Consider the following 24871-nt stretch of genomic DNA (forward strand, 5'->3'; position numbering starts at 1 on the left):
TGCGGCCTGGGGGCGAAGTGGTTCCAGGGCAGGTCAGGCCAGCTGGCCAGGTTCGGGGAGCAATCAGTTGCAAGACAGCAAGACAGGGTGCTGGCCGCCAGCAAGCGCGCGCCAATGACCGGTCCAGGCTCTGGAGCGAGTGCCAAGGTGCCAGCGTGGCCCCCGTTTGCCGCATGTCCTCTTCAGCGCTGTCACCTTCCAGGCTTCACTTGCGAGGTCCCCGGTATCGCGCAGTGTGTGGTCGCTTGTACACCCTTTCCCCAGAGGCCTCACTACGGGCACCAGAGCGTTCAGCACAGGATCGTCCACGCCGTGAGCCACTCCCTGCTCCGTCCCTTGCCCCTTCTTCATGAAGCTGGGGCAAAGCCTGGAGAAGTCCTTAGTGTCACGCCTACCGGGGCCACATGGCCGTCCGCACGGTATCTCCTCCTTGGCCGTCAGGCTGAGGGCGGCGGTAAGGTGGGTGCCCACCCAGAACCAGTGACACCCACCCTAGACCCACCCCACCGCCATGTCCTTGCAAGAAAACAGCTCAGTAGACCTCACTGCACTGCAATTCAGAGCAAAGAACAACCCCCAGAGCACCATCTGCCACTGGTGCCCTACTGATCTCCGTACAGAGCGCCAGGGAGATGGGGTAGTAGTAGGATTTAGCAGCTTGCTCCGGTCCTGAAATCTAACCTTCCACTAAAAGGAGGACGACTCCAACCACGCAGGGCACGTAGGGGCCCTTCACCGAGAATTGCAGACTTGTCTGTGTCTGTCTCTGAGAAAGCCCTGTGCCTGCTTTCACTAGTACACGCGAAAGCAGACGAGTTCCCTTCCCATTTCCCAGGCACCAACAAGAATTCTGAAGAAGCATGCACCCAGACACAGAAGGTCCACTGAGAGAGACAGCGAAAAAGAGACACACAGAGAGACAGAGCTATAGAGGGAGAGAGAGAGACACGTGCAAGCAGAGCAGATGAAGGAAGGACGAGTGGAGGGGAAGACCGGCCTGGAGAGGGAGAGTCCGGGGAGATTGGTGGGAGAGACGGGGAGGAGGAGCAAGACAAGAAGAGACAGAGGGGCACCTATTACAAGGAAGACAGGCGGAGACAGGGGGAGGCATTAGTGATGGAGAGGAGGGAGACGAAGACAAAGAGAGCTGGAAGGAAAGTGGGAGGGAGGGACAGGAAGAAGACAAGGGAGGGGGAGGTAAGGAGAGGGTAGGAGGAAGGAGAGCAGGGGCAGCCGAGGCGGAGACAGGTGGGCTGACTCTGAAGACAGGGCAACTGCAGTGTGCACTTTCACCTGGTGAAATTCACCTGTGCAATTTGCACAGAGACGAATGCTCTACAGTGGTCAGCCCTCAGCACAAAAGGCACCGCTCCCACCTGGACCTTAAGGGCAGTCTGAAACGATCGCTGAACGAGAAGGAAGCTGCAATGAGGTCATTCGGGGTGAGGAAGAGGGCACCGCAGGGAAGAAAACAAGGACCCGTTCCCCACAGGGCTGCTGGAAGCCCTGCACTTACCAGCAGGAGACAGGAAACGGGACTGCCGGAAAGACACAGCAGAGATTTAGGCACAGCACATGCGGGAAGAAATCACGTCCCAAAGCTCGGCAAATTCAAGCAAAAGCAGAGGCTGCACATCCATGAATGTCAATGCTTTCCGAGTGGAACCAACGAAGTTCTCACAGATGCCCAGGAAATGTGCTCAACTCTGAGGCCCCCTCGCCTCTGGCAAGCTTCTCATCCAAAGCGACTCATCACAGAGAAAGGGTGGACCGTGAGCAAAAGAGCCAAGGTCTCCTTCGGATCCCCGGACGCAGACAGGTGATCCGCCCAGTAATTTCAAGCCAACGTATGGTGATAAAGGTTACCTTCCACCACAGTGATGGAGGAAACTCGCACCCGAGGGGAGGACAATGAGTGAGAACCGCATCCCAGGCTGTAAGCTAAGGACAGACCATCAAGCTGTATTGGAAGGTCACGAGACCGTGACTCAAATGTCTGTACAGACACAGAGCGTCTGCAGAAGCACGAGGGCTGGATCGTTGTAAGCAGGTAGCAGGATTTCTAAGTCTGGGCTGCCTGTATGATACGAAAGGCTAACACGTGCAAGCAGAGCTATGCCCATGTGATGCGGATCAGCCTCCTGAGGCGGTACTTTGTACCCTGTGGAGGACCTGGGAGACGCATGCAGGCGGGCTCCTTGTGCACCTCTGCCACCAGGCACACATGTGGGAAATGTAGGGCCAAAGGGTTTGCCGCCGGGCTTAGTGTGGCTCACCCTTCTGCGGGTGCATTGAGCATCAGTGCAGAAAGCACTGGGCTCACTGAAAGAAGCCAGCCCCTGACAGAAGCACAGTGGTGGTGAGCCCTGCCTGATGGATTCCTGAGGAGACTAAAGGAGTTAAAGGCATGCAGTCCACCAGAGAGGAGAGTGGTGCTAATCAGGGGAGGGTGCGATGAGGAGGTGTCGGGGCTCGGGTGTGAAGATGCAGTCATGCCATGTGCATGAGTTCTGGAGATCTAACTTGCACAGGGCAGCCGTAAGCAATGCTTCACCGCCTCGTCAGATTTCTCAGAGGCAAGTGCTCTCACCACAAACAAAGAGGGGTCGCTGAGAAATGTCCCGGCGAAGGTGGCTGGACGGAGCGCTTGCACGTGAAGGATACGGGCACATCCGTCACTGCCCGTTGTGTCCCTCAGGCACGCACTAGTCCTGGTGGACTAAGCTGAGCTCAGAACCCAGCAGTCAAAGGTGTCAGCCTCGTTCCTGCAGACATGAATCAGACTCCCAGGTAGGACGTAATGGACAAATTAGGGACCAGAACACACAGGAGGCACACGGAAACGAGACACACACTGGCAGGGGGAAGTCTCTCCCAGCCAGGAACATGCCACGTGGCAAAAGAGTAAGTGGGAAAACGTTGCCGGTCCGCTTTTCACAATTTACGCCTGCATCTGCAACGTGCAGGCCAGTGACGTTTGAGCCCCTCGGGCGCAAAGGGTTTGAAAACAGAAGGACAGAAAATAGAGGTGTGACGGAATGCTCACAGCAAGCCAGCTGCATTTGGGGACATTAACTGGCTGGCAGTGAGTGCATGGCCAATCCTCTGACGAAGGTCCTACAGGCACGGAAGGATTTCTGGCTCCTGGAACATAGAACAGAACACGCAGAAGCCCCTCCACCTGACAGCAGGACAGCAATTGGATCTGTCAGTGGAAGAAAGGGTTTGAATGCAGAGGGAAGCACACTCAAGCGCAGAAGCATACACCAAAGACAAGACAGGCCACCAGAGCCACAGCTGACCCAACACACAGGTGTGCAGAGACGAAGGCGGTTACACGGGTACAGCTGTGCCCACTTAGGCCAGGCAAGGAGGCATCACCAGAGAGGTGTCGGCACAGGCAAAGCCAGGAAAAGACACAAACACGCCAGGGCTCACTCAGGGAGACAGAGGAGCACAGGCAATGCGAGACATTTCCTGTGAACAGAGAACAACGGGACGATCCCGACAGGCCAATGAGACACGCGTGGTTCAGAGACATGGAAGTCAGAAGGCTCCTGAATTGCTGAGGGTGTCCTCTCTCGAGCCCACTCGAGACAGAGACAGCACTCTGGAGCCCACACACGCTGATGTTGGGGTGGAAGAGGCCGCTGGGCAGCAGATACAGTTGTGCAGGGGGTTTAGCAGCTCCTGGACCCTAGGGCTCCCCGGGGAGAGCTGCGGATACGGGAGGACACCCGGGGATGCCGGGTGTGCAGCATGAGGGCTGTAATCCCTCGGACACAGAGCACCGAGGCCTCTGCCCACGGACCTCAAGTGTCCACACTTGAGGGTTTGGCTCTGGGTGCCGTGAGTGTATTCCACACCCACACTTTGTCCGTACCTTGTCTTTGGGACAGGCCGGGCGCAAACGTCACCCTGGCCCCTAAGGAGGTATTGGCTGGAGATATTAACATGTGGGGGACCCTGTGTTCACCTGTCCCGTAAAGTGTTCCTGCTCGGCAAGACCTATCAAGTAACGGCCTGCTTGTGCAGAAAGATGCCCCAAAGGGCCCAGCCTCATGACCACTGAGGCCGTATTCCCACTGCACAATCACTGGCCATACTTTCTTTGGATGTTCACACCCAAAGACTCGGGTCAGCACTGGGAGCTTTTCCAGGGTACCCTGACATTTACCCATCAAGCAGCTGAGAAGACGTGCCTCTCCAGCCAGCGTGCAGACAGCAGCGAGAGAAAGGCCTGCCTTCCCTTCTAGAGAGTGCGACAGCCTCTGCCCTGGAAGAGGTAAGGCTTGGTCGCACAGATCCTCAACTCCACAGCGTGCTCACACCCCGCTGACCATGTTGTCTGCATATGATAGGGGCAAGAGGCCTCCATGCATTGGGACTGCCCACGCCTTCTCTGGAATAGACCCACTGCAGAGAAGGCTCTTGTACTGCAGAGCTGTGCAGTGGGGATCCTGGGGAGCTTGGGCAGCTTGGGAGACAGGAATATTAGTGTCGGGAGGTCAGTCTCAGGCACGCTGTGCTGGGGGCCGTGTTACATGGGGATACAGAAGAGCCTGCGATGGACAAGGCTGAACTCTGTCTACTGCACTGCTCGCACGGTGGAGCTTTTGCCCCATCCCTAGCACAGACATCTCTGGCAAGCAGCCATCTGCTGTGTAAGGAGTATCCCAGCACTCACGTCTTCGCAGGTGAGGCTCGTCCCAGTCCTTTCTAAGCCCCAGGCCTGCCGGGGACCTCTGCACAGAATGCTAAGGCCTCACAAGTCCATCGTTCCCTATGTGGCTGAGGCAGCCTTTGTCCTGGCACTCAGGCAAAGGAACACAGGCTGCCTGGGACGAGGCGACCTCCCTGAGCGCCTGCTGGTGTTTGCACTTGGGAGTCTTCTCACAAGTCTCACATGGCGTGTTGGACACACGGCTTAAGCCTGTGGACACAGAGGAAGAGCATCACCCGACTCATCACGGCTGATGATGAGAGGGCAGAGGGCACACGGGAGAGGCTGGCGTGTTCGTGCCCTTGAAGAGCCCCACCTCCCCGCGACCCTCCCCTCTGTTGGCTTGCAATCTGGACCACCCATTCGTAACCAGAGGTCTTTTCAGAAACAGCAAAGTTCACACAAGGGCATCAGCACTAGGACTCCTTCAGGAGTCTTGTGTGTGTGTGTGTGTGTGTGTGTGTGTGTGTGTTTGAGAATAAGTGAAGCGGTGTTTGGGAGGCTCAGCTTCAGGAAGTGGAACCAGAAAAGTTGGCTGTGATTTTGGAGTTGCGTGAGACTGTAGTGGGCTGTTTTCTCTGCAGTGTGTATGTTGTCCCTGTCAACTCTGCCTGAAGCAGAACTTCATCGGTCTTACCCACCCACTCTGCCTCTGGTCCCTCGGTTCCTTCCCCTGGACACCAATCTTACAACCTGCTCACAATCCCTCAAATGTGTGTGGCTGGTCCTGAGATCCTGACCTTGTCCACAAGACAGTCTGCATTGGTAGACGTCTGAAAACCAGAGGGTAATCAACCCTGGGAATTCCTCCCTGTGTGGCGGTTCAGTCAACATGACTGAGGGTGTCCCCATGCGGGATTCTGGGGGCACCATCATGGACATGCCCAAACCCTGAATATTGGACATCCCTGGCCTGTGCTGGCCTCTCCGTTTCCTTGAATTTCCTCATTTTCACAGGAAAGCTATGAACCTGGGCACTGGCCTTTCTCTCAGGTTTGTGCCCTGGCCTCCCTCACCCAAGTCCCCATTGCTTCAATCTTACTGACCTCACATGCAATCCCAATGTGTGACCCATCCCTACGGACAATGTCCTACGTCCCGCCCTTCCTTGGAACTCCAATGTGCAGGCACAGAACACTTACACCTCTGGACAGCCGCATGTATACATGGACACGCCCCAGGGCGAACCTGAGAGGAAGACACACACAAACACTTCATGCTGTTTATCTCCCATTCTATATTTCTTCCAATGTATTGGACCCCCGCCCTGCGCCACGTGTCACCACCACCCTTGTCCTTATTTCATGGCCAGGAGAATCTTGTGGACCATCGGTGAGCATCGGAAGGGTTTCCACTGGGGTCGATGTAGTGCGACGCTCCTTCATACTCTTCTCAAGATCGTGCATATCCCTGGGATATATGGGTACACACAGACACAAACACACACACACACACACACACACACACACACACACACAGGACAGGTGAGAGTCTTATCTTGGCCCTGAGTAAGGTTGCTTGAATGTTTCCAAACGGAAAGTAGGATGGGAGGGTGTGATAAGCTGTGCCAAAGCTGACAAGGGGATCCAGAAGCCAGACAACATGTGGGATGGTGGTAGGAGGCCTGAGGGTGGGGTTCATGGTCCGGGAATGACAGTTGTCACCGTGCTATGTGATGAGCCAGCTTTGGTTGTCCCGCTTTGCTCATTCTTTTTGTCTAGCCCCCTTCCCACCTTCAGGCTCCCCAAAGGGGCAAAGCCTCTGGGACACGTTACTTCTTAAGACTCCCTGTCTCAGGCTGATGCCCTTTTGACCTGGGGTCACCTCCTGTGCCGCTGTGAGTCTCGGTGCCTCCATGCAGAAGAGAATTGTGCCCTGGACCCCACGACACACATTTCCGTGCCCACACCCTTGGCTGCTCACCTCTTTCCCTCTCAGTTCTCTCTCCTGGGGCCTCCTTCATCTTGAAATACGGCAGGGGGTTGGGCCAAAGATCCTCTATGATTATCTGGTAGGGGAGACAGGCCAGGCCTCAGGTAGCTATCCCACGCAGTGGGGGAACCCATGAAAATCACCTCCCTTCCTTGTTACAGGGCCCCACCTCAGCAATCCTGCTAGAGCCGGCAAAGCTGTGGTCAGAGAACCAGTTGAAGAAGTTGAGGCTGCTGTTGTCATGCCTGCGTCTGTAGGCCTCCTGTCTGTACCTTGGGTACCACTGGATGGGACTGGAATGAGACGCCCTATACCCTGCAGGAAGACGCGTATGTGAGAAGGCGCCAGAGAACTTATCACATTCAACCCTCCACCCACTGCCGCCCATGCAGTCAGTGGACACTTACCATCAAGGCCTAGGACATACTCCTTCGTAACGACTTCATTCTGGAAGTAGGAGTTCTTGCCAAAAAACAGCAGGATCTTCCGGCATTCCCTGGGAAACTTGTGTTCCTCCACCTGCCGTGGTACAGTGGGGCAGAAATGTGAAATCTTGTTCCAGGAGACCCGCCCTCCCCTGAGGAAGGAACACATCACTTCTCCCCACCACCTCCCCTCCCCACACAGCCAGCCACCCACACCACCTCCCACTCCCAGGCCGACCTTCAAATTGGTCATGTGGCGAAGCATGCTTTCATCGGGCTTACTAATCAGGGCTGACATCTGAGGGTGGTTCACAAACTGCCGCAGGTCAAAGAGCCTTCAGGTGCTGGGCGTGAGAGAGCTCGAACCAGAGAACCAGTGTGGACAGCATCCAGGCGTCCTCCCCCCGGGACTGGCGTCCTCCCCCAGGGTCTCAAGCCCTCCCCGCAGGCTGCGTCCAGGCCCACGGGGTCTCAGGATCGCGCAGGGCTCTGCTAGACACGCACAGGAGGCTGTGCATGCCCAGACGCCCGCAACCACGCCTAGCTTTGTGTGCTCGTGAGGACACTGAGGACGCTTACTTCCACACAGCCAGACAGCACACATCCGGTCTCGCGCCGACCAGTGGGCATTCACATCGCCTTCCCCGCAGCAAGATGCTTAGCGGGACCCAGAAACGTGCCCCCACGCGGCTTTGTGTGGGAAGAAGCCCTCGGTCATTTCCCCGACCTGGCCTGGACCTCCACCGCCACTCCCCACTCTCCCAGCGCTGTTTCCGTGCCAGGTGCGACGTAAAGCACACATGCCTCCCCCACCCCGGCACTGCCCTCCTCCCACACTCATTGCAGAGCCAGGACCACCGGATGGGATCACGTTTGCACGTTCCCGGCCACTGGAGCGTGGCGTAGCTCCAGTCCCTGTCCTGGGTTCCTCTAAATGTCACCTCCCTTTCCTTCCTCTTGCGCAAGCCCAGCCCCCTCTGGACCCTCCACCAGCAGCAGGAAGGATACAGCCTTGGCCCAGAAACCACGGATGCCCTGGATAAGGGCACCTCTCTGCTGCAGATGTCGCTGCCGCCTCTGCCACATCCTGAGTTTGAGTCGAGCGTGCTCCCGGCTGGCTTGTTTATTCACCGGCTGTAGCTCTATCTGAAGGGCCTCCAGAGCCTCCAGAGCCTCCAGTGGGGAAGGGCAAGGACGGAGGCCTGACTCTACCTGCTCCTTCTTATCCTGCTTCACCTGCAGCTCCTGGGCTTCTTCCACCCATCGGCCTTCCTGCTCACTCGGCTTCTGTTCCTCCTCCTCCCGCTCCTCCTTGTCCTCCTTGCCCTCCACCTCCTCCTCGCCCTGCTGCTGCTCCTCCAGCGCTTCCTTCTCCTGCTCCTCTTCCTCCTCCGTTTGCAATTCTGCTCTCCCTTTAATGGCTCGCACGCCTTCCCTTCCTCCTCCTGCTCCTCCTCCTGGTCCCCTTCCCCTGCCACTGCCGCCGCCAATGCCTCCACCGCCACCGCCGCGGCCGGCGCCGTGGCCGCCGCCGCCGCCGCCGCCGCCGCCGCCGCCGCCGCCGCCGCCGCCGCCGCCGCCGCGCCCGCTTGTATACCCTGCTGCTCCTGCTCCTCCCCTTTCATTTCCGCCAACTCCTCCTCCTTCCGCTCTTCCTCCTTCTGCTTGGGCTTCTGCTGCTCCTCCTCCTTCTAATCTTTTACTCCTGCTGCCTCTCCCCCTCTTCCTCCTCCTCCTCCTCCTTCTGCTCTTCTGGTCCTGCTGCTCCCCCTCGCCCTTCAGGTCCTCCTCCTCGTGAACTTGGACCTTCTCCTTCCCCGGCTCCTGCTCCTCGTCCTCCTCCCCCTTCTTCCTCTGCTCATGCCCCTCTTCCCCAGGCGCGTCCTCTTCCGCGGCCGCCACCTCAACCTCCTCCTCCGCCAGGCCCCACAGCGCCTCCACCGCCACTATGTCATGCACCAGCGGCACCGATATCTCGCTGGGGCCGCCCACCTGCCTCTCGGGTCGGGCCTGGCCTTCCTGCACAGGCTGTTCGCTTGTGGCCTGCAAGCCTTCGGCCTGCGGCACCTCCGGCCCTGCCGGAGACCCAGTGTCCCCACGGGCCCTCGTCTCTCGACCGCCCCGTTCCCGGTCGAAGGCGGCATGGGGCCTCCGGGCATCCCCAGTGTTTCGGAAACACGAGTCGCGCAACATGCGGCCCCGGCCCGAGACACCAACTGTGGCTCCTACCGACGACGAAGCGGGAGGTGAAAGCACGGCCCCCCTCCCCAGACCCAGTGAGCGGAGCCCTGAGGGCAATGGCTGGCAACTCGCTCCCCCTTCCTCCCAGAGCCCAAAGGTCGAGGGGGCGCATGCGCATGCGCATGCGCATGGTGCTGTACCCAGGATGCCTCGGCGGTGGCTATCGCTATGCCGATGCTGCCTCGGAGGCCTTTGTGGGGAGAGGTGTGCGCCTGCGGCTTTGAGGCTGAGGGAGCTCCAAGCCACGCCCAGGCCGCTTCACTGCCTTCAGGACCAATCATAGGGACGGTGGCGTGCGTGGCTTCGGCGGTCCCGCCCCTAGGTCACCCGGAAACTGGGGCGCGTCTGTTGCATAGGCAGGAAGGCTCTGGGCCCCGTGCAGTGCAACTCCTCCGGGGGGCTTGCAGCCGGCCCTCTGTGCGCTCTGGGTGCCCTGTTTGGCTTCTGGCCATGCGAAAGCGACCTTTGCATTCCACGCTGCGCTGGGCACGCGGCTATCTACACACACGGGTAAAGGGGGACCTCCCCGCTTTGCCCATTTACACCGCCACCTTTGTTCATTGTGCCCCTAGTCCGACAAATCCACTCAGCGGATCACCTTGGCTGTCCGGGAGACGCATGTCAGCTGTGCGCCTGCTGTCTGTGCACCCCGGTTTTCCATCTGCTCAGCCTCCTTTGCATACTCTCTACGTCCATCCTTGCTCCCAGAAGACATGTATGTCATGACAGCAGTCTAGCAGTGCACCGGCTAGGGAAGGTCGGTGACCAGAGGTGTGTGACGTGGAGAGGACGCCACACTAGGGGAGGCTGCGTATCATGCGCGCCGCTCTTGCCGTTTGTCCCCGTTGCCTGGAAAGTGACACACTGGCAAGCACACACCCCCCTCTCATGACGGGCTGCCCATTGCTCCCGTGTGTGGCAGTGCACAGGAAAGACCCGTGACCGTGGGCCCTGGGATTCCTGGAGCTTGTGTCTGTCCCACAGACAGCGGTCCCCTTCCTCCCACAATGCTTGGCCATCTTCTCACAGGGACCCTCCCCAGGCCTTCGTTGGCCGTATGTCTGTTCATCCTGGTCCCATTTCCTTTACCACTCACTTAGGCGGCAGGCTGCCATGAGCGTGGGCGCTGGCTCAAAACACTGTCCCCCTGTGCCACAGGCAGCATGATTTCAAGGGTCTCCGAGAGGTATCGGGGGGTTGGGGGATGCAGTGTTGGGACCCAAGTGAGGGACACGCCCCAGGGTCTACATGAAGCCACATGACCACTTTGGGGAAGCAATAAGCTGCAGACGGTGTGCAGTGAGGGCGATGATGTGGTCTCCCTCCCTGTCAGGGCAGTGGTGATGTGGACTCCCTGCCGGTCTATGTCAGACAGCATAAGCTACACACACACACACCACACAGAGCCACTGCAGGATTGGAGGCTCGAGATGCATTGCCTGGCCAGGCACCACACTCATGCATTGCCTTTTCCCTTTGGTGGAATGCAGTGTTCCCCTACCTCTTTATGGGACCAGGAGGCTGCCAGGCAGGCGGGGGATTCTAGGATTTCCAAATTCGTGTGCCGGGCCCTCTGGCCAACATGTTGCTTCCGTGACACAGAAGAGGTTCCTCCAGACTCGCTGGGCTATGTCAGGATACGAACGGGGTACAGCAATGCTCCAGGGTGGCTGTGATATATGAGGCAGCACACCACCGCTTCAGGTGACAGCAATGCATAGAAACGCAGGTGGATGGGGGGAGGCTGAACAGGTGGCAGGGGGCTGAGAGGGGGTGGCCAGTGTGACCGACAGAGAGGCAAACTCTTACCCAGAAAGGGAGAGGAACAGGTCCAGTGGTGAGCCCTCAAGCTGCCCTCAGCAGAGGACGTAGCGGGTGGGCAAGACAGGAAAGCAGGCCCAGACCCTGGTGCACCTGACCTATGCAACTCACTCCCTCCAGAGAAATGGGGCCTGTCAAACTCCCACGCATCGCCGGGAGACCCCGTGGCAGGAACGTGGGAACAAATCTGGGTCCCAGGTGCAGGGACTGTCTGGGACAAGCAGGCATTGCCTTTCAGGTTGAACAACACCTACCACAGTATTGGGGTCCAGGGGCCGGGCCCCAACTTCGCAAGGGACTCTAGACCAGCCAGGCCTGTCTCTGCAGGGTCATCCAGGAGGATGTTCACCCAGACACATACCCTGGCTGGGACCACAAGGCCTTGCGATGATCCCCTAGGCCGCTCCAGGAGCAGGGCCAGACTTACTCATGCTCTCTGCTGCCTCCCTCCACTAACGCCCACTTCCTTGCAGGGAACTTTGGTCCTCCTCCACTGCGCCATGGGTGGCCCAACCCCAACTTGCCCCTGGCCAAGGCAACACAGGACGAGCGGACCCAGGCAAAGTCCGGGCTTTCCTCCCGTCATGAAAGGTGATCAGCTAGCTCCGTGTCGATCCCAGGCGCGAAGGGATTGCACTCGCTGCACTTGGGCACTGGAGCCCCCCCTTACTCACCAAGTCAGGAAAGCCCCCAGTCTCTTTCCTTCGCTTGCCAACGGCCTACACACACTCACTCGGGCACAAAGATGCACGGCCACGCGGCACGTGGACACAGACACGTGCACGCTGCCAGCACAAACGCTAGGTCTCAGGCAAAAGTACTCACAGGCGCCAGCCACAATACATTCACAGACACACTCTAGTGGACCTGTGCACTCACTCATGCCCTCTGCCACATCCCACTCACGAGGCTAGCTCCTCCTCACGACTCACACTTGCTTTCCCCCCTCACACAGCACGTGCATTTGTCCTGGGGCCCAACCTGGCTGAAAACTAGGGCAGATTCAGGACCTCCATTGGGTCACGGAAGCTTGCATTGAGATGCCAAGGAAAGAGAGCCACAACTGATACCAACCTTCCAGTACCAATGGCACCGGAACATGGCATGTGGAGAAACACCAGCTACGACTAGGTTCCCTGCCTCCTCGGCTCCTGCCCTTTCTTCAGACCCTCTCAACACTGGGCAGTCCCTTGGGTTTCAGTACCTCCCAGCTGGCTGCAACCTACAGGGCAAGGGCCAAGGGACTGACCTTTCTCAGTTCACATGTATACCCAGCTTGTGTGGGCTGCCTGGAGGCAGTCACGGCTTAGGAGGTCTGGATGTGCTCTGACCCCTGGTACTTGTGCGTTCCTTTGTGTGTTCCCCTGCAGCCCTGTGCCATCAGCAGCCTACTACGTCCCTATGGACACGCACAGCTCACGGAAACCCAGATGCACTGATACTGTGCAAGGACAGCACAGAGACAGAGAAAGAGAGATGGAGGTGCGGGAGGGAGGAAGCGTTCCCTCAAGAAAATGATCACAGGGACTCAGAGACAGACAGAGGCCAGAGGGACATGGAAGGAGGCCGAAGAAGGAGAGTAAGTCACCACTAGAGACAGCCACAGAGGGGGAGTGTGTGTGTGTGCCCGTGCCCGTGCGTGTGCGTGTGAGTGCGTATGAATGAGTGAAATTGTCTGGGACTGAGACAGGGGTGTTGCCACGATTCCTGGACTCTCGAACGCCCTCTTCCAGCAGAATGGAGGCCCGGTATTGTCAGGAATCTCAGCGTTTTCCGGAACAGGACTCCCTTGCTTTGGGGCCCTAGCCCATCCTCAGGCTAGGGCCATAGAGCAGAAGGAGTGGGAACTTGAGGCATGAGGCTCCAGACTAGGCCCAGCAGGTGGACTGTCAAGGCCCAAGGTTTTTAAATGCCTGCCGCCTCCTTCTGGAGCCCACCAGCATTTGGGAAGCACGCCCACGGCCCCGTGGCCCTTCGGACACTGAAGTGGCTGTGGCTGTGGCTGTGGCTGTGGCTGCGGTGGAGGTGGGGGAGAGGCAGAGGCAGAGGCAGTGAACTTTTTGACCATGGGTCCTTGGGGTGAAGGCGCTCCAGGCCAGACCCAGACAGTTGGCTGCTGTTCAGGAACAATCAGCTGGAGGGCAGTGGGCGTGGCTCCAGCATTTGAGCCCCTGCCTCCCCTCCCAGGTCTGGAGCAGGTTCTCTGCCTCCCCCTCCAGGGTGACCTCCCTGTTTGGTACATGCCCTTTTCCGCTTTGTCACCGACCGCAACTTTCCTGTGGGATGTCTCATATCGGAGAACTGGTGCTACAGATCTCACCTCTTTGGGGAGGAGCCCGGATGGCAGACAGCATGGAAGCTTCTTAAGTGTCTCGCGTGCATGAGATACAGCCCGACCAACACTAAACCATCCTACCCACCCAGGAAACTGACTGGAGGATTAGCACAGCAATCTGCATATCCTGAACCACCGAATTCAGCAGGTACGTGGCATGCAGAAGTGAACTTGGAGAGCGAGGAGGCATGGGAAGGGAGGTGCTTTTGTGCGCGGAGAGGCGAAGGAGACTGGGCAGGTGGAAATTTTACTAACTTTCTTTAATACTCTTCTACATTATTCTTTCCTTTTGTGTCTATATTCACAGATTCTATTTTACTCCCATCTTCTCCTTTTAGTCTACTTCAGTGTATTGATTTTTCAAATTCTCACAACATTTCCCTTTTTAATATTTTTTATTAGTATTTTCTAAATTTTTCTCCACTCCCACGTTTTTTTCTCTCCTGTGTCAAAACCACTTTCAACACCCACGTGAAACATGCCTAGAATCTAGCATCATTCATTCCATTATTCACATGTGTGTTTTTAAGTTTTTACTTTTAACATTTTATAATTTGAATATTTCATTGAATTTTCTACCTCATGAGTTCCTTTTCTCCATTCAAAATGACAAAGGGAAGGAATTCACCCAGAAAGAAAGAGCCTGAAGAAACGAGAGCCAGGGATTCAACCAACACAGACACAAGCAAGATGTCTGAAGCAGCATTTAGAAGCACGATTATGAGAATACTAGCTGCAGTCCAATGTAGATTAGAGTCCCTTTGTGCAGAGACAAAATGCAGTAAAAACTGGCCAGAATGAAATTAAAAATGATATAACTGAGCTGCAATGACGGATGGATGCAGCGGTGTCAAGGATGGATGAGACAGAACAGAGAATCAGCGATTCAGAGGACCAACTTATGGAGACTATGGAAGCAGCAAAATCGAGGGAGATTAAGGAAAAGAGCACGATTGAAGAATTGGAGAAATCAGTGACTCATGCAGAACGAAAAACAACATCAGAATCATAGGGGTCCCGAAGAGGAAGAGAGAGAAAAAGGGGTAGAAAGGTTATGTGAGCAAATCATAGTGGGAAATTTTGCTAACCTGGGGAAAGACACACCATCAAAATCCGGGAAGCACCGAGGACCCCATCAGATTCAACAAAAACTGACCCTCAGCAAGGCATATCATATTCAAACTCACAAAGTACTCAGGCAAAGAGAATCATGAAGGCAGCAAGGGAAACAAGTCCCTAAACTACAAGAGAAGACAGATCAGGTTTGCAGCAGACCTATCCAGAGAAACTTGGCAGGCCTGAAAGGAGTGGTAGGATACGTTCAAAGTGCTGAATTAGAAACATCCACAGTGAAGAATTCTTTATCCAGCAAGGCTGTCATTCAAAATAGAAACAGAGGAAAAAGGTTCCCAGATACACAAAATTTAAAGGAGTTTGTGACCGCTAAATCACACCTGCACGCAATTTTAAGGGGGGACACTCAGAGGGAAATTGATATCTATCTATCTATCTATCTATCTATCTATCTTTATAATTATATTTATATATACAAATAGATATAGAATTATATATATAGATGTATATAGACATATACATATCGATATAGATATTGATATATAGATACAGTTAATACAATACATACGCATACATATACATATACATACACATACACATACACATACACATACACATACACATACACATACACATACAGATGGAGATGGAGACGTAGATATAGATATAAAGATATATAGATATGTTTTCCTCCAACTCTTCAAACAAGATAATGGCCATAAAATCGTGTCTTTCAGTACTACTTTAAACGTCAGTGGACTGAATGCTCCAATCAAAAAACATAGGGGAACAGAATGGATGAGAAAACAAGTTCCATCGATATGCTGTTTACCAGAGACCCACTTTAGATGTGAAAACAACTTCAGAGTGAAAAGAAGGGGATGGAGAATCATCTGTCATGCTACCCGTCAACAAAACAAAGCCAAAGTAGCCATACTTCTATCAGACAATCTAGACTTTAATTTAAGACTGTGTCAAGTGATACACAAGGGCATGATGTCATAATTCAGGGGTCTATCCACCAAGAAGACCTAGCAAATGGATACATTTATGTGGCGTATTTGAGAGCAACCAAATATACAAACCAATTAAACGCAAACATAAGGAACCTCATTCTTAGTAATGCCATCATAGGAGGAGACTTCTATGCACTCACTCACTGCAATAGACAGATCTTGTAAACGAAAAATCAACAAGCAAACGGGGGCTTTGAATGACACACTGGACAAGATGGGCTTCACAGATATGTTCAGAACATTTCATAATAAAGCAGCAGAATATACATTCTTCTCCGGTGCTCATGGAATATTCTCCTCTATAGATCATATGCTGGGGAAAACAGTCATCCCTAAGGAAGTTCAAAGAGATCGAGGTCACACCGTGCATATTTTCAGACCACAACACTAAGAGACTCGAAATCAACTACAAGAAACAATTTGGAAAGGTAACAAATACTGGGAGACTGAAGAACATCCTACTAAAGATTGAATGGGCTAAGCAAGGGTTGAAAGAGAATATAAAAAGTATACGGAAGTCAATGAAAATGTATATGGAAGTCAGTGATAACACCACAACCCAAAACCTCTGGGACGCACCAGGGTCGGTTATAAGAGGACCTATCTAGCAAGTCAGGTCTTCCTAAAGAAGAAAGAAAGATCTCAGAGACACAACCTCACCTTACGCCTTAAGAGGCTGTAAAAAGAACACCATACGAAACCCAAAACATTCAGGAGACAGAAAATAACAATGATTAACGGAAATTAATGCTATTGAAACCAAAAATCAAACAAAACAAAAACAAAAACAACCTCAAACAAACAAACAAACAAAGAAACAAACCAAAATAGGAGAACAGATCAATGAGCCCAGAAGCTGCTTCTTTGAAGGAATTAACAAAATTGATAAGCCAGTCATCAGTTTGATGAAAAAGAAAAAGGAAAGGGCCCAAATAAAGAAACGCAAGAATGAAAGAGGAGACATCACAACCAACACAGCAGAAAGGCAAACAATAAGAAGAGAATATTAGGAGCAATTATTTGCCAATACAATGGGCAATCTGGAAGAAATGGACAAATTCCTAGAAACATATACACTACCAAAGCTGAAAGAGGAAGAAAAGGAAAATTTGAACAGACCCATCACCAGTAAAGAAATCAAATTAGTAATCCAAAACCTGCCGAAGGAAGAAGACTGCAGGGCCAGATGGCTTTCCAGGGGAGTGCCAGCAAACATTTAAGGAAGAGTTAACACTTATTCTCTTGAAGCTGTTCTCACAATAGAAATGGAAGGAAAACTTCCAAGCTCTTTCTATGAAGCCAGCGTTACCTTGATTCCAAAACCGGAAAGAGACCCCACTGAAAAGGAGAACTATAGGCCAATTTCCCTGATGCACATGGATGCAAAACTCCTCAACAAGATATTAGACCCTCGGATCCAACAATACATGAAAATGTTATTCACCACGACCCAGTGGGATTTGTACCTGGGACGCAGGGCTGGTTCAACATCTGCAAAACAATTAACGGGATTCCTCACATCAATAAAAGAAAGGACGAGAACCACAGGATCCTCTCAATCGATGCAGACAGAGTGATGGACAAAATACAGCATCCTTTCCTGGTAAAACCCCTCAAGAAAGTAGGGATAGAAGGAGCACACATCGAGATCATAAAGCCATGTATGAACGACCCAACGTGAATATCATCTCAAGGAGCAAAAGCTCTCAGCTCAAGTCACGAACGAGACAGGAATGTCCACCGCCTCCACTGTTATTCAACACAGTACTGGAAGTCTTAGCCTCGGGCCTCTTCATCCTTCTGCTCCCCCTCTGCAGCTACTGCTCTTCCAGCCCTGGCTCTACCTTTCCTCCTCCTCCTCTTCTTCCCTCTGCTCACGTCCTCCTCAATTTCCTCCCCAGCTACTACTGCTCTTCGACTCGTGCTCCTCCTCTTGCTCGTCCTGGACTTCCTCCTCCTCCACTTCTTCCCTCGCCTGCACCCGATCATTCACTCGTCTTCCTCCTCCTCCTACTCCTCCCAGTCCTCTTCCTCCATCTGATCCTCCTCGTCCTTCACCTCTTCCTCCTCCTCCAACTCTTCCTCCTAGGACTCTTCCTCCTTCTCCAGGTCCTCTCCTGCTACCGCCCTTCCTGCCCTACCTCTGACCTTTCACCTCTTCTTCCCTCTGCTCTCGTCCTAGTCGACTCCGTCCTCCAGCTGCTCCTGCTCCTCTGGCCCGTAATCCGCCTCTTCCTGGTGCTGGACATCATCCTCTTCCATTTGTCCTTCTCCTGCACCCAGTCATTCACTGCTCCTTCTCCTCCTCCTCTTCTTCTAACCCCACCCAATCCTCTTCCTCCAACTCCTCCTGCTCCTCCTCTCCCTCCACCTCTTCCTCCTCGGGCTCTTCCTCCTTCTGCTCCTACACTTCTACTCATGCTCTGGAGCCCTGGCTCTATCTTTTCTCCCCACCCTCTTCCCTCTGCTCTCGTCCTCCTCAACATCCTCCCCCAGCTGCTCCTGCTCCTTTGGCTCGTGCTCCTCCTCATCCTGGACATCCTCCTCCTCCACTTGTTCCCTCTCCTGCACCCAATCATTCACCCTTCTCTTCCAGCTCTAACTCCTCCCAATCCTCTTCCTCCAACTCCTCCTCATCCTCCTACTCCTCCTCGTCCTCTTCCTCCTCCAATGCTTCCTCTGGACATCCTTCTATTCTCCAGGCACATCTTTGTCCCTTAAGACTACCACAATCTCCTCTAAGGACGGGAGCAATAGATCTCGCACTGCCCCCAAGTCATCCGCAATGAGCACCGGACCCTGCGGATGGGCTCTCACAAGCCTTTGTGTCCCTGCAAAAGGAGCCTGGCAACCTCCCAGGCCTCCCGGGGAGACTCGGTAGTGGGAACCTGGGAGCAGCGACGGGATGCCAGGTGCAGCGACACCCAAGGGATGGTCATATCGTGCTCTGTCTTTTCAACAACACCTACAGCAGTATCGGACCTAGAGGCCGGGACCCAACGGGCCTCACACGCGACCCCTGACCAGCCAGCCTTGTGTCGGCAGCGCCATCCAGGAGGGAGCACACCGACACATATGCCAGGCCTGGGACCCCAAGGCTCTTCGATCACCCCCTAGGCGGATAAAGTCAGGCCTAGGTTACTGCATGGGACCTGATGCATCCGTACAGTCGTCCCCAGTTCCTTGTAGGACAGGTCGGACATCCTCCACTGGGCCATGGGGTCTCCATGCTGTCAGCTGGCAGCAGCCAACACATGACCAGCGGTACTGGGACACCGTCAAGCCTTTCCTCTAAATGCTGGACGGTGGCCGCGTGTTTACCGAAAGCCCTGTATGGGGGCAACGGGCTGCGGGGAAGGCAGGTAGGTGGGTGGCCAGGCACAGACGAGACCACCCGCTGTGATCCCGCAGGGTCACTGGGACTTCACTTCCATCTGGCCCACACGCAAATTCTAGGGATGGGGCTTTGGGGGCAGGGCAGAAGCCTTGCAGCTTCAGCGTCAAGGAGCTGGGCACACACACCTGTGGGCACAGCCGGCAGCAGACTGGGACCAGTGTTCCTCCCTAGGCCCCTTTGACCCTCCACCACCTGAGAAGAATACTGGAGGGGCTGTACGGCTTTAGACTCCCCAAAGCACACACACAGTGGGCCATGTGCTGCCCACTGTGGTTTGGGGCAGGGCGGGGGGAGCCCGGTCAGAATCCTGACCACAATGTCCACAGCATCCTCTGTCGACATGCAACCGCTGAGACACTGAGAAAGGAACCCAGTTCCCCATTTACATGAGGCCAGGAGTCGACTAAGCCTGAGGCTAATCAGGGTCACCCGCACAGGGACTGAGAGGCGCATTCTGGCACCACTTACATGCAAGGGGAACACAGTTCTGGGACACACCTTGACATGTCCCCAGCCCAGCTGCAGCGACAGTGGTGATCTTGTGCTGCGGGGAGAGGTGTTGCTGGCAAGGAACTGTCCCCTCAGAGAGCAGCTGGCAGGCTGCTCACCTGCCCATCCACACATGGATCACCAACACCACCCTGCTATGGCACCCCTGGGGGACTCAAGTCACCTGAGGTCTAGGGTCCCAGCTCCTCCCTTTCCCTGGGCCTGGTGCACAGGAAGCAGAGAGGAGAGCCCCAAGGAAGAGCTGACTGGTGACAAAACATGGCTCGTCTGCCAAGAGCAGAGATTTTTGCTAGACGGCTCCCTCCAGGGAAATACCTACGCCCTCTGCACACCACGTAGCCTGACAGGTTGGGTTCCCTAGCTACCCTGTGCACAAAGCCTGGGCACACCATGTAGCCCCTACGTATTTGCTACTGTCGGCCCACCAGAGCCACTCAACACACACACACACACACACACACACACACACACACACACACTCACTCCCACATAGACACACACTAACACACACACAAGCACACTTACTCACAAGTGGTCCACTGGCCACTGGACACAGGCTTTCCTCCCCTCGGCCCCCCTCTTGACCTTGCACCAATCTCCCTTTTGCATCCTGACTTGAGCCCCCTGGCACAGCAACGATTGCACCCATCCCAGCGATTACCATCAGGACTCAGGAGGGAAGGGACTGCACTCTTGTATTCTGGCACCTGACCGTCCCACATAAGCACCTCATTCACACAGACCGCTGTGTCTCTCCTTGTCTCTCCAGTGGCCTAACCACCCACTCCTGCACAGACAGAGACACACCGCTACGCAATCGCACAAACATATGCACGCTCACACTGCCGGCACCACCACGGATCTCAGGCCCAGTTTGCCACAGACGCCCACACACACTCGCACGAACTCACGCTGGATCTCTGCCCTCGTGCGTACTCTCTCCATGAATTCCCACTCATAAGCCTCGCTGCTGCCCACAACCCACACCTGCCCCTCCCCCTGACACATCTCCCATCCTGAGCCACTGTCTGAGGACAGGGCTCGGGGTCAAAGGAGCCCCGGGTGTGGGAGGCAGCAGCAAGGTATACTGGCATCGACTATGAGAAGCCTGCCTGCTCCTGAGTTGTCCGGGGACATGTGGTCTTCGCTCTGATCCTGACTGGAGGCTTTGCTGACTGGATTCTATCTCACCAAGGACACAGCACCCCTCTGGGATCAAGGGTCCTGGCTGAAACCCCCCGAGTCCTGGCCACACTGTACCAGGACCCAATGGACCAATTTGGTCCCACTGTGCAATCCCCTTCCCTGCCTTTCGGCTCTGGCCTATACAATAAATCTCCAAATAACAGGTCTGTCTCTTCCTCCTCCTCCTTCCAGGCTCTTCCTGCCCAAGAAGGCAGGCCTCTGTGCACATGGCAACACCGGCCCCACCCCAGTACTGCACCTCTCCCGCACACACAGAATCACCCGGGCAGCGGCAGGACAGTCACACTCAGGTCCCTTCCTCATCGTCCCTCCTCAGGTCCCCATACACACACACACACACACACACACACACACACACCAAAAACAGAAGGGTTTTTAGCTTCCTGTATGTGTCCACATAAACATCGTGGAAACTCTTCAAGGCTGCCACACGTTATCTCTTCCTCAATTCTCTCCGGGGCACGTAGAAGACAGGAGACTCATCCACCCATCTCTTCCAGCACTGGTGGCGTCCTCCATTGTTTCTGCATGGGCAAAGATAGAAGCTCTGCACGATTCACGCCCACACAGATGCAGAGCACCTGACGCATGTGGGCACACGCAGACACATTTGCGTACACGCGCACACACGCGCCCCCACGCAACAGACACCAAGAATGATACGGGATATTTGCAAATACATCCCAGATGGTGTCACTCTTGTGCCTCGCCCTTTTGCGATCCCCCTTGCTTTCTCACCCAGGGATTCATTTCCAGCCCCCAATGGCCTTGGACCAGTTCTAAGAATGGCTGTCGGGTTGCGGGAGGACATGGCGTGGTGGGGCACATGGAAGGAAGTGCGAGATTCTCACCACAGTGGCGCCTGGGGACACGGCAGCTCCTGACCCAAAGACTGGCAGGCAAATCCAGACTGAAGGAGCAGGGGGAAGCCCGGGACAGGGCGGACATCCACGGGGAGCATTTGTGGTGAAGCACTGCTCCTCCCGAGTTGCTCTCCAAAGCCCCAGCCCACAGCACGACTGCATCTGGTTTGCAGGCTTCGACCCTCTGTGTGTTTGCAGCTGAGTCTCTGCAGGTCCCCTGTCATCCTCCCACCCTCTCCCCATGCTACCTGTGTCCCTGTGTCGGCGGACCTTCCATTTCCAAGCCAATGTGTGGCCCACGTTCCCTTGCCCATACAACACGCAGGTCAACACACCGCATACTGGGGTTCTCACCGACACGTGAGCACGTCAGATCACTGTCTTCTGGTCCCTTCCTCCCTCAGGTAGTACTGCAGGGGATTGGGCCACAGGTCCTCGATGATGATCTGGAAGAGGACACAGGCCGGCGCCACATTGGGCATAGCCCACTCTCCTCTCTGGCCGGGGGCCACCCACATCCCCACTGCTGACGAAGGCCTCAGGGGCCCCACCTCGGCAATCCTGTTCGCCCCTGGGCAGCTGTGCTCACACAGCCAGTTGAACAAGTTAAGGCTGGTGGGGTCATGCCTGCGACTGGGAGCTCCACGTTCATCATCCCAGAACCACTGGACTGGAGTGGAACGCGATGTCCTGTAGCCTGCAGGAAGAGAGGATTTGAGGAGCAAGCTGATGGCCTCCTCCCCACCCACCTGCCCCTCCCCCTCCCCCTCCCTCCTGCCCCTGATTCATGCTCCTCATCCCCCTGCCCCGCACCATCATGGGACCCACACCCTACCAGCAAAGCTCAGCTGATACTCCTTAATGATCACTGGGTTCCGGAAGTACGGGTTGGCCCCAAAGAAAAACATCACTCTGCAGCGGTACTTGGGATGGCCCACTTCTTCCACCTGCCGTGAGCAATGGGACAGGAGGGGGCAAGTGTCCTCCCTCGGGGTCCTGAGCTACTTGCCTGGCTGTGAGGGTGAGCACCTTTGCCTCACCCTCTCCTGCCCAAATCCCACCCCCGACGGGACGGCCCCCAGCCACAGCCTCCCCGGTCTCACCTCCAAGTCGACCACGTAGCCGAGCACGTCTTTGTCCTGGGCACCGATCATGGCCGACAACTGGGGGTGATTCAGAATCTGTGCTGTGTCAAGGAGCTGTGCCTTCAGATGCTGTGGAAACAGACACAGCCCCCCTCCAACCCTCCCAGGCTAAGAGCAAGGGACTAGATCACGGCATGTGCAGAAAGACCAGGAAACACTAGTCCCCACACTCCTCAGCCTCTGCAGATGCATCAGACCCCATCGACACTGGGCAGTCCGTTGGCTTCCTGTACCTCCCACGCTGTCTGCACACAGCAGGGAGAGACTCCACTGCCTGCACGCCTCACAGTTCCTTCCTATATCTGACCTGTGTGGGCTGCCAGCAGCCCATCATAGCTTGTGATGTCGGCATGTGCTCTGACCCCTCCTCACGGCTGGGTTTCTTGGCATATTCCCGTGAAGACCTATGTTGTCACCAGCCTCCTGAGTCCAGATGGAATAACATGGCTTACAGGAACCCGACTGCACACTTACGCTGCAAGCAGAGGGTGTGGGAGGGAGAAAGAGATCGAGAAGCACGGACGAGGAGGGCCGAGGAGGGAAAAGGATTAGACACAGTGACACGGCCAGTCCGGAGAGAAAGACATGGGTGGGACCGAGCCGGAGCCTGAGGACAGAGAGGGAAGCAGGGGTGGAGATACCAGGAGAGAATCCTCTGTGTGTGTGTGTGTGTGTGTGTGTGTGTGTGTGTGTGTGTGTGTGTCAGGGTCTGAGGAGGCAGCTTGTACCCCATTCGGAGTGGGTCTCAGTCGTCCTACTGTCTGGCAAAGGGGCGTGGCGTGGTTCCACTAAAGGTCACGAGTGTGTGTCTGAAATGCTCTCTTTTGAAGGAACTGCTAGGAAACGTGCACAGCCTGTGAATGTGAAGGTGGGTGTGCGGCCTGCGTAACTCTCCCATTTTGCAGCGAAATATTTCCTTGCCTTATCTGCTCTGAGTGAAGGCTGCTTTGTGCTACCCTAGCTCTGGTAGCATGGGGACACATGGCTCGTGTCTGCAAGTAATATTTGAGACCAGCCTGCAGGCCAACGTTGGCGGAGACCTAGAGGAAACAGACCCAGTCACCAAGTCCCCCCATCCCCAACAACCGCCCCTGTCCAAGGCCTTACACTGGATCCCAGACCACACCAACCCAGGGCCAGGGACCATTCCCCAGCTCTCCTCTCTGGGGGCCATCGCCCTGAGGCACCCTGCTCTCAGTGCCCAGCCCTCCTGCACAACAGCCCCCGCCATCACCCACCAGCACAAGGAAGGATACCGCCTGGGCCCAGAAGCCAGGGATGTGCTTGATGATGGCCCTTCTGTGATCCAGGTAAGAAATCTGCCTCCAAAGAATCCTGCGCTTCAGCCGCCATAAGGCCCTGGAATCCTGGGCATTCCCAGCGCTGATCTCCAGCTGAAGACGCTCCAGTGCTGCCAGCGGGTCCTGGGCTGAGGCAGGACGCAGCGCTGGCTCTTGCTGCTGCAGCGGCTGGGAGAGCTGGGGCCCCTCCTCCGCCTCTGCATCTGCCTCGCGCTTCTCCTCTTGCTCCTGAAACTCCTCCTGCTGCTGTCTCTCAACTTCCACCTCCTCCTCCTCGTGCATGTCCTCTGCTTCTGGCTTGGCTTCCTCAGAATTCTCCTCTCCAGCCACCTCATCCTTGGTCGCCTCGCCGTCCTCTTCCTCCTCCCCGATCACCACCTCAGCCGCCACCATTCCGTCATCCAATATCAGCACCAATTCCTCCGCTGGGCTTGCCACCTGTATCTCACACCCGGCCTGGGCTTCCTGCACAGGATGGGCGCTTGCCGCCCCTGAACCTGGGGACTGCGGCCAGCCCACGCCCTCCAGCGCCCCTGCATTCCCGCGGGGCCGGGACTCTCCACCTTTCGCATCCGGGACGATCAGGGCCCAGGGTCGGCGGGAATCTCCGCTTTGTCCGGACCGCGACACGCTGGCCATGACGCTCGGCCCCGGCCCCAGTGTAGCTAGGGCAGCCTCAGGACAAGGACAGGAAACGGCAGCAGGTGGGGGGAGCCTTGGCCGCAAGACCATGAGCTCCCTGAAGCCTCCCGCCGCAGCCCGCCAAAGTTGAGCGCAGGCGCACAGGCTCTGGGATTTGAGGACTCCGCATTGGCTGTGGCTGCTGTGGAGGAGGGGCCGAGACAGAGGCAGTGAAGAGTGTGCGCATGCGGCCTGGGGGCG

At 55.7% G+C, this 24871-nt stretch overlaps 2 protein-coding genes across 2 annotated transcripts; both read right to left on the bottom strand.

The window, feature by feature from the left end:
• Positions 1-205: 205 nt before the first annotated feature.
• LOC145715012 (uncharacterized) lies at positions 206-9367 on the bottom strand. The gene is made up of 3 exons (XM_081794599.1): positions 8089-9367; positions 7266-7396; positions 206-272 (listed from the first exon to the last, which is right to left on the bottom strand). Exons 1-3 carry the CDS (start codon positions 9271-9273, stop codon positions 206-208), a joined length of 1383 nt encoding a protein of 460 aa, XP_081650725.1. The 5' UTR covers positions 9274-9367.
• A 1581-nt stretch (positions 9368-10948) lies between these two features.
• Positions 10949-24628, bottom strand: LOC145715013 (uncharacterized). The gene is made up of 2 exons (XM_081794600.1): positions 23927-24628; positions 10949-11065 (listed from the first exon to the last, which is right to left on the bottom strand). The coding sequence occupies exons 1-2, from the start codon at positions 24626-24628 to the stop codon at positions 10949-10951; spliced, it is 819 nt and encodes a 272-aa protein (XP_081650726.1).
• Between the last annotated feature and the right edge of the window lie 243 nt (positions 24629-24871).

Source organism: Panthera onca, chromosome Y (genome assembly GCF_046562875.1).
Source record: "Panthera onca isolate mPanOnc1 chromosome Y, mPanOnc1 haplotype 2, whole genome shotgun sequence".
Lineage (NCBI taxonomy): Eukaryota > Metazoa > Chordata > Mammalia > Carnivora > Felidae > Panthera > Panthera onca.

Bases quoted from the DNA above. Each gene is read 5' to 3' on its own strand.
- LOC145715012 (XM_081794599.1), bottom strand. From the start codon at position 9,273: ATGTTGCGCGACTCGTGTTTCCGAAACACTGGGGATGCCCGGAGGCCC. The intron at 7,397-8,088 runs GTATCCTTCCTG...GACCTGCGGCAG, and splicing joins GTGGTTTCTGGGCCAAGGCT to TTTGTGAACCACCCTCAGAT. The intron at 273-7,265 runs GTGGTGGGGAGA...TGGTGCCCGTAG, and splicing joins TGGCTGTGTGGGGAGGGGAG to TGAGGCCTCTGGGGAAAGGG.
- LOC145715013 (XM_081794600.1), bottom strand. From the start codon at position 24,628: ATGGCCAGCGTGTCGCGGTCCGGACAAAGCGGAGATTCCCGCCGACCC. The intron at 11,066-23,926 runs GTGGGTGATGGC...CCACCTGTTCAG, and splicing joins CGGTATCCTTCCTTGTGCTG to CCTCCCCCCATCCACCTGCG.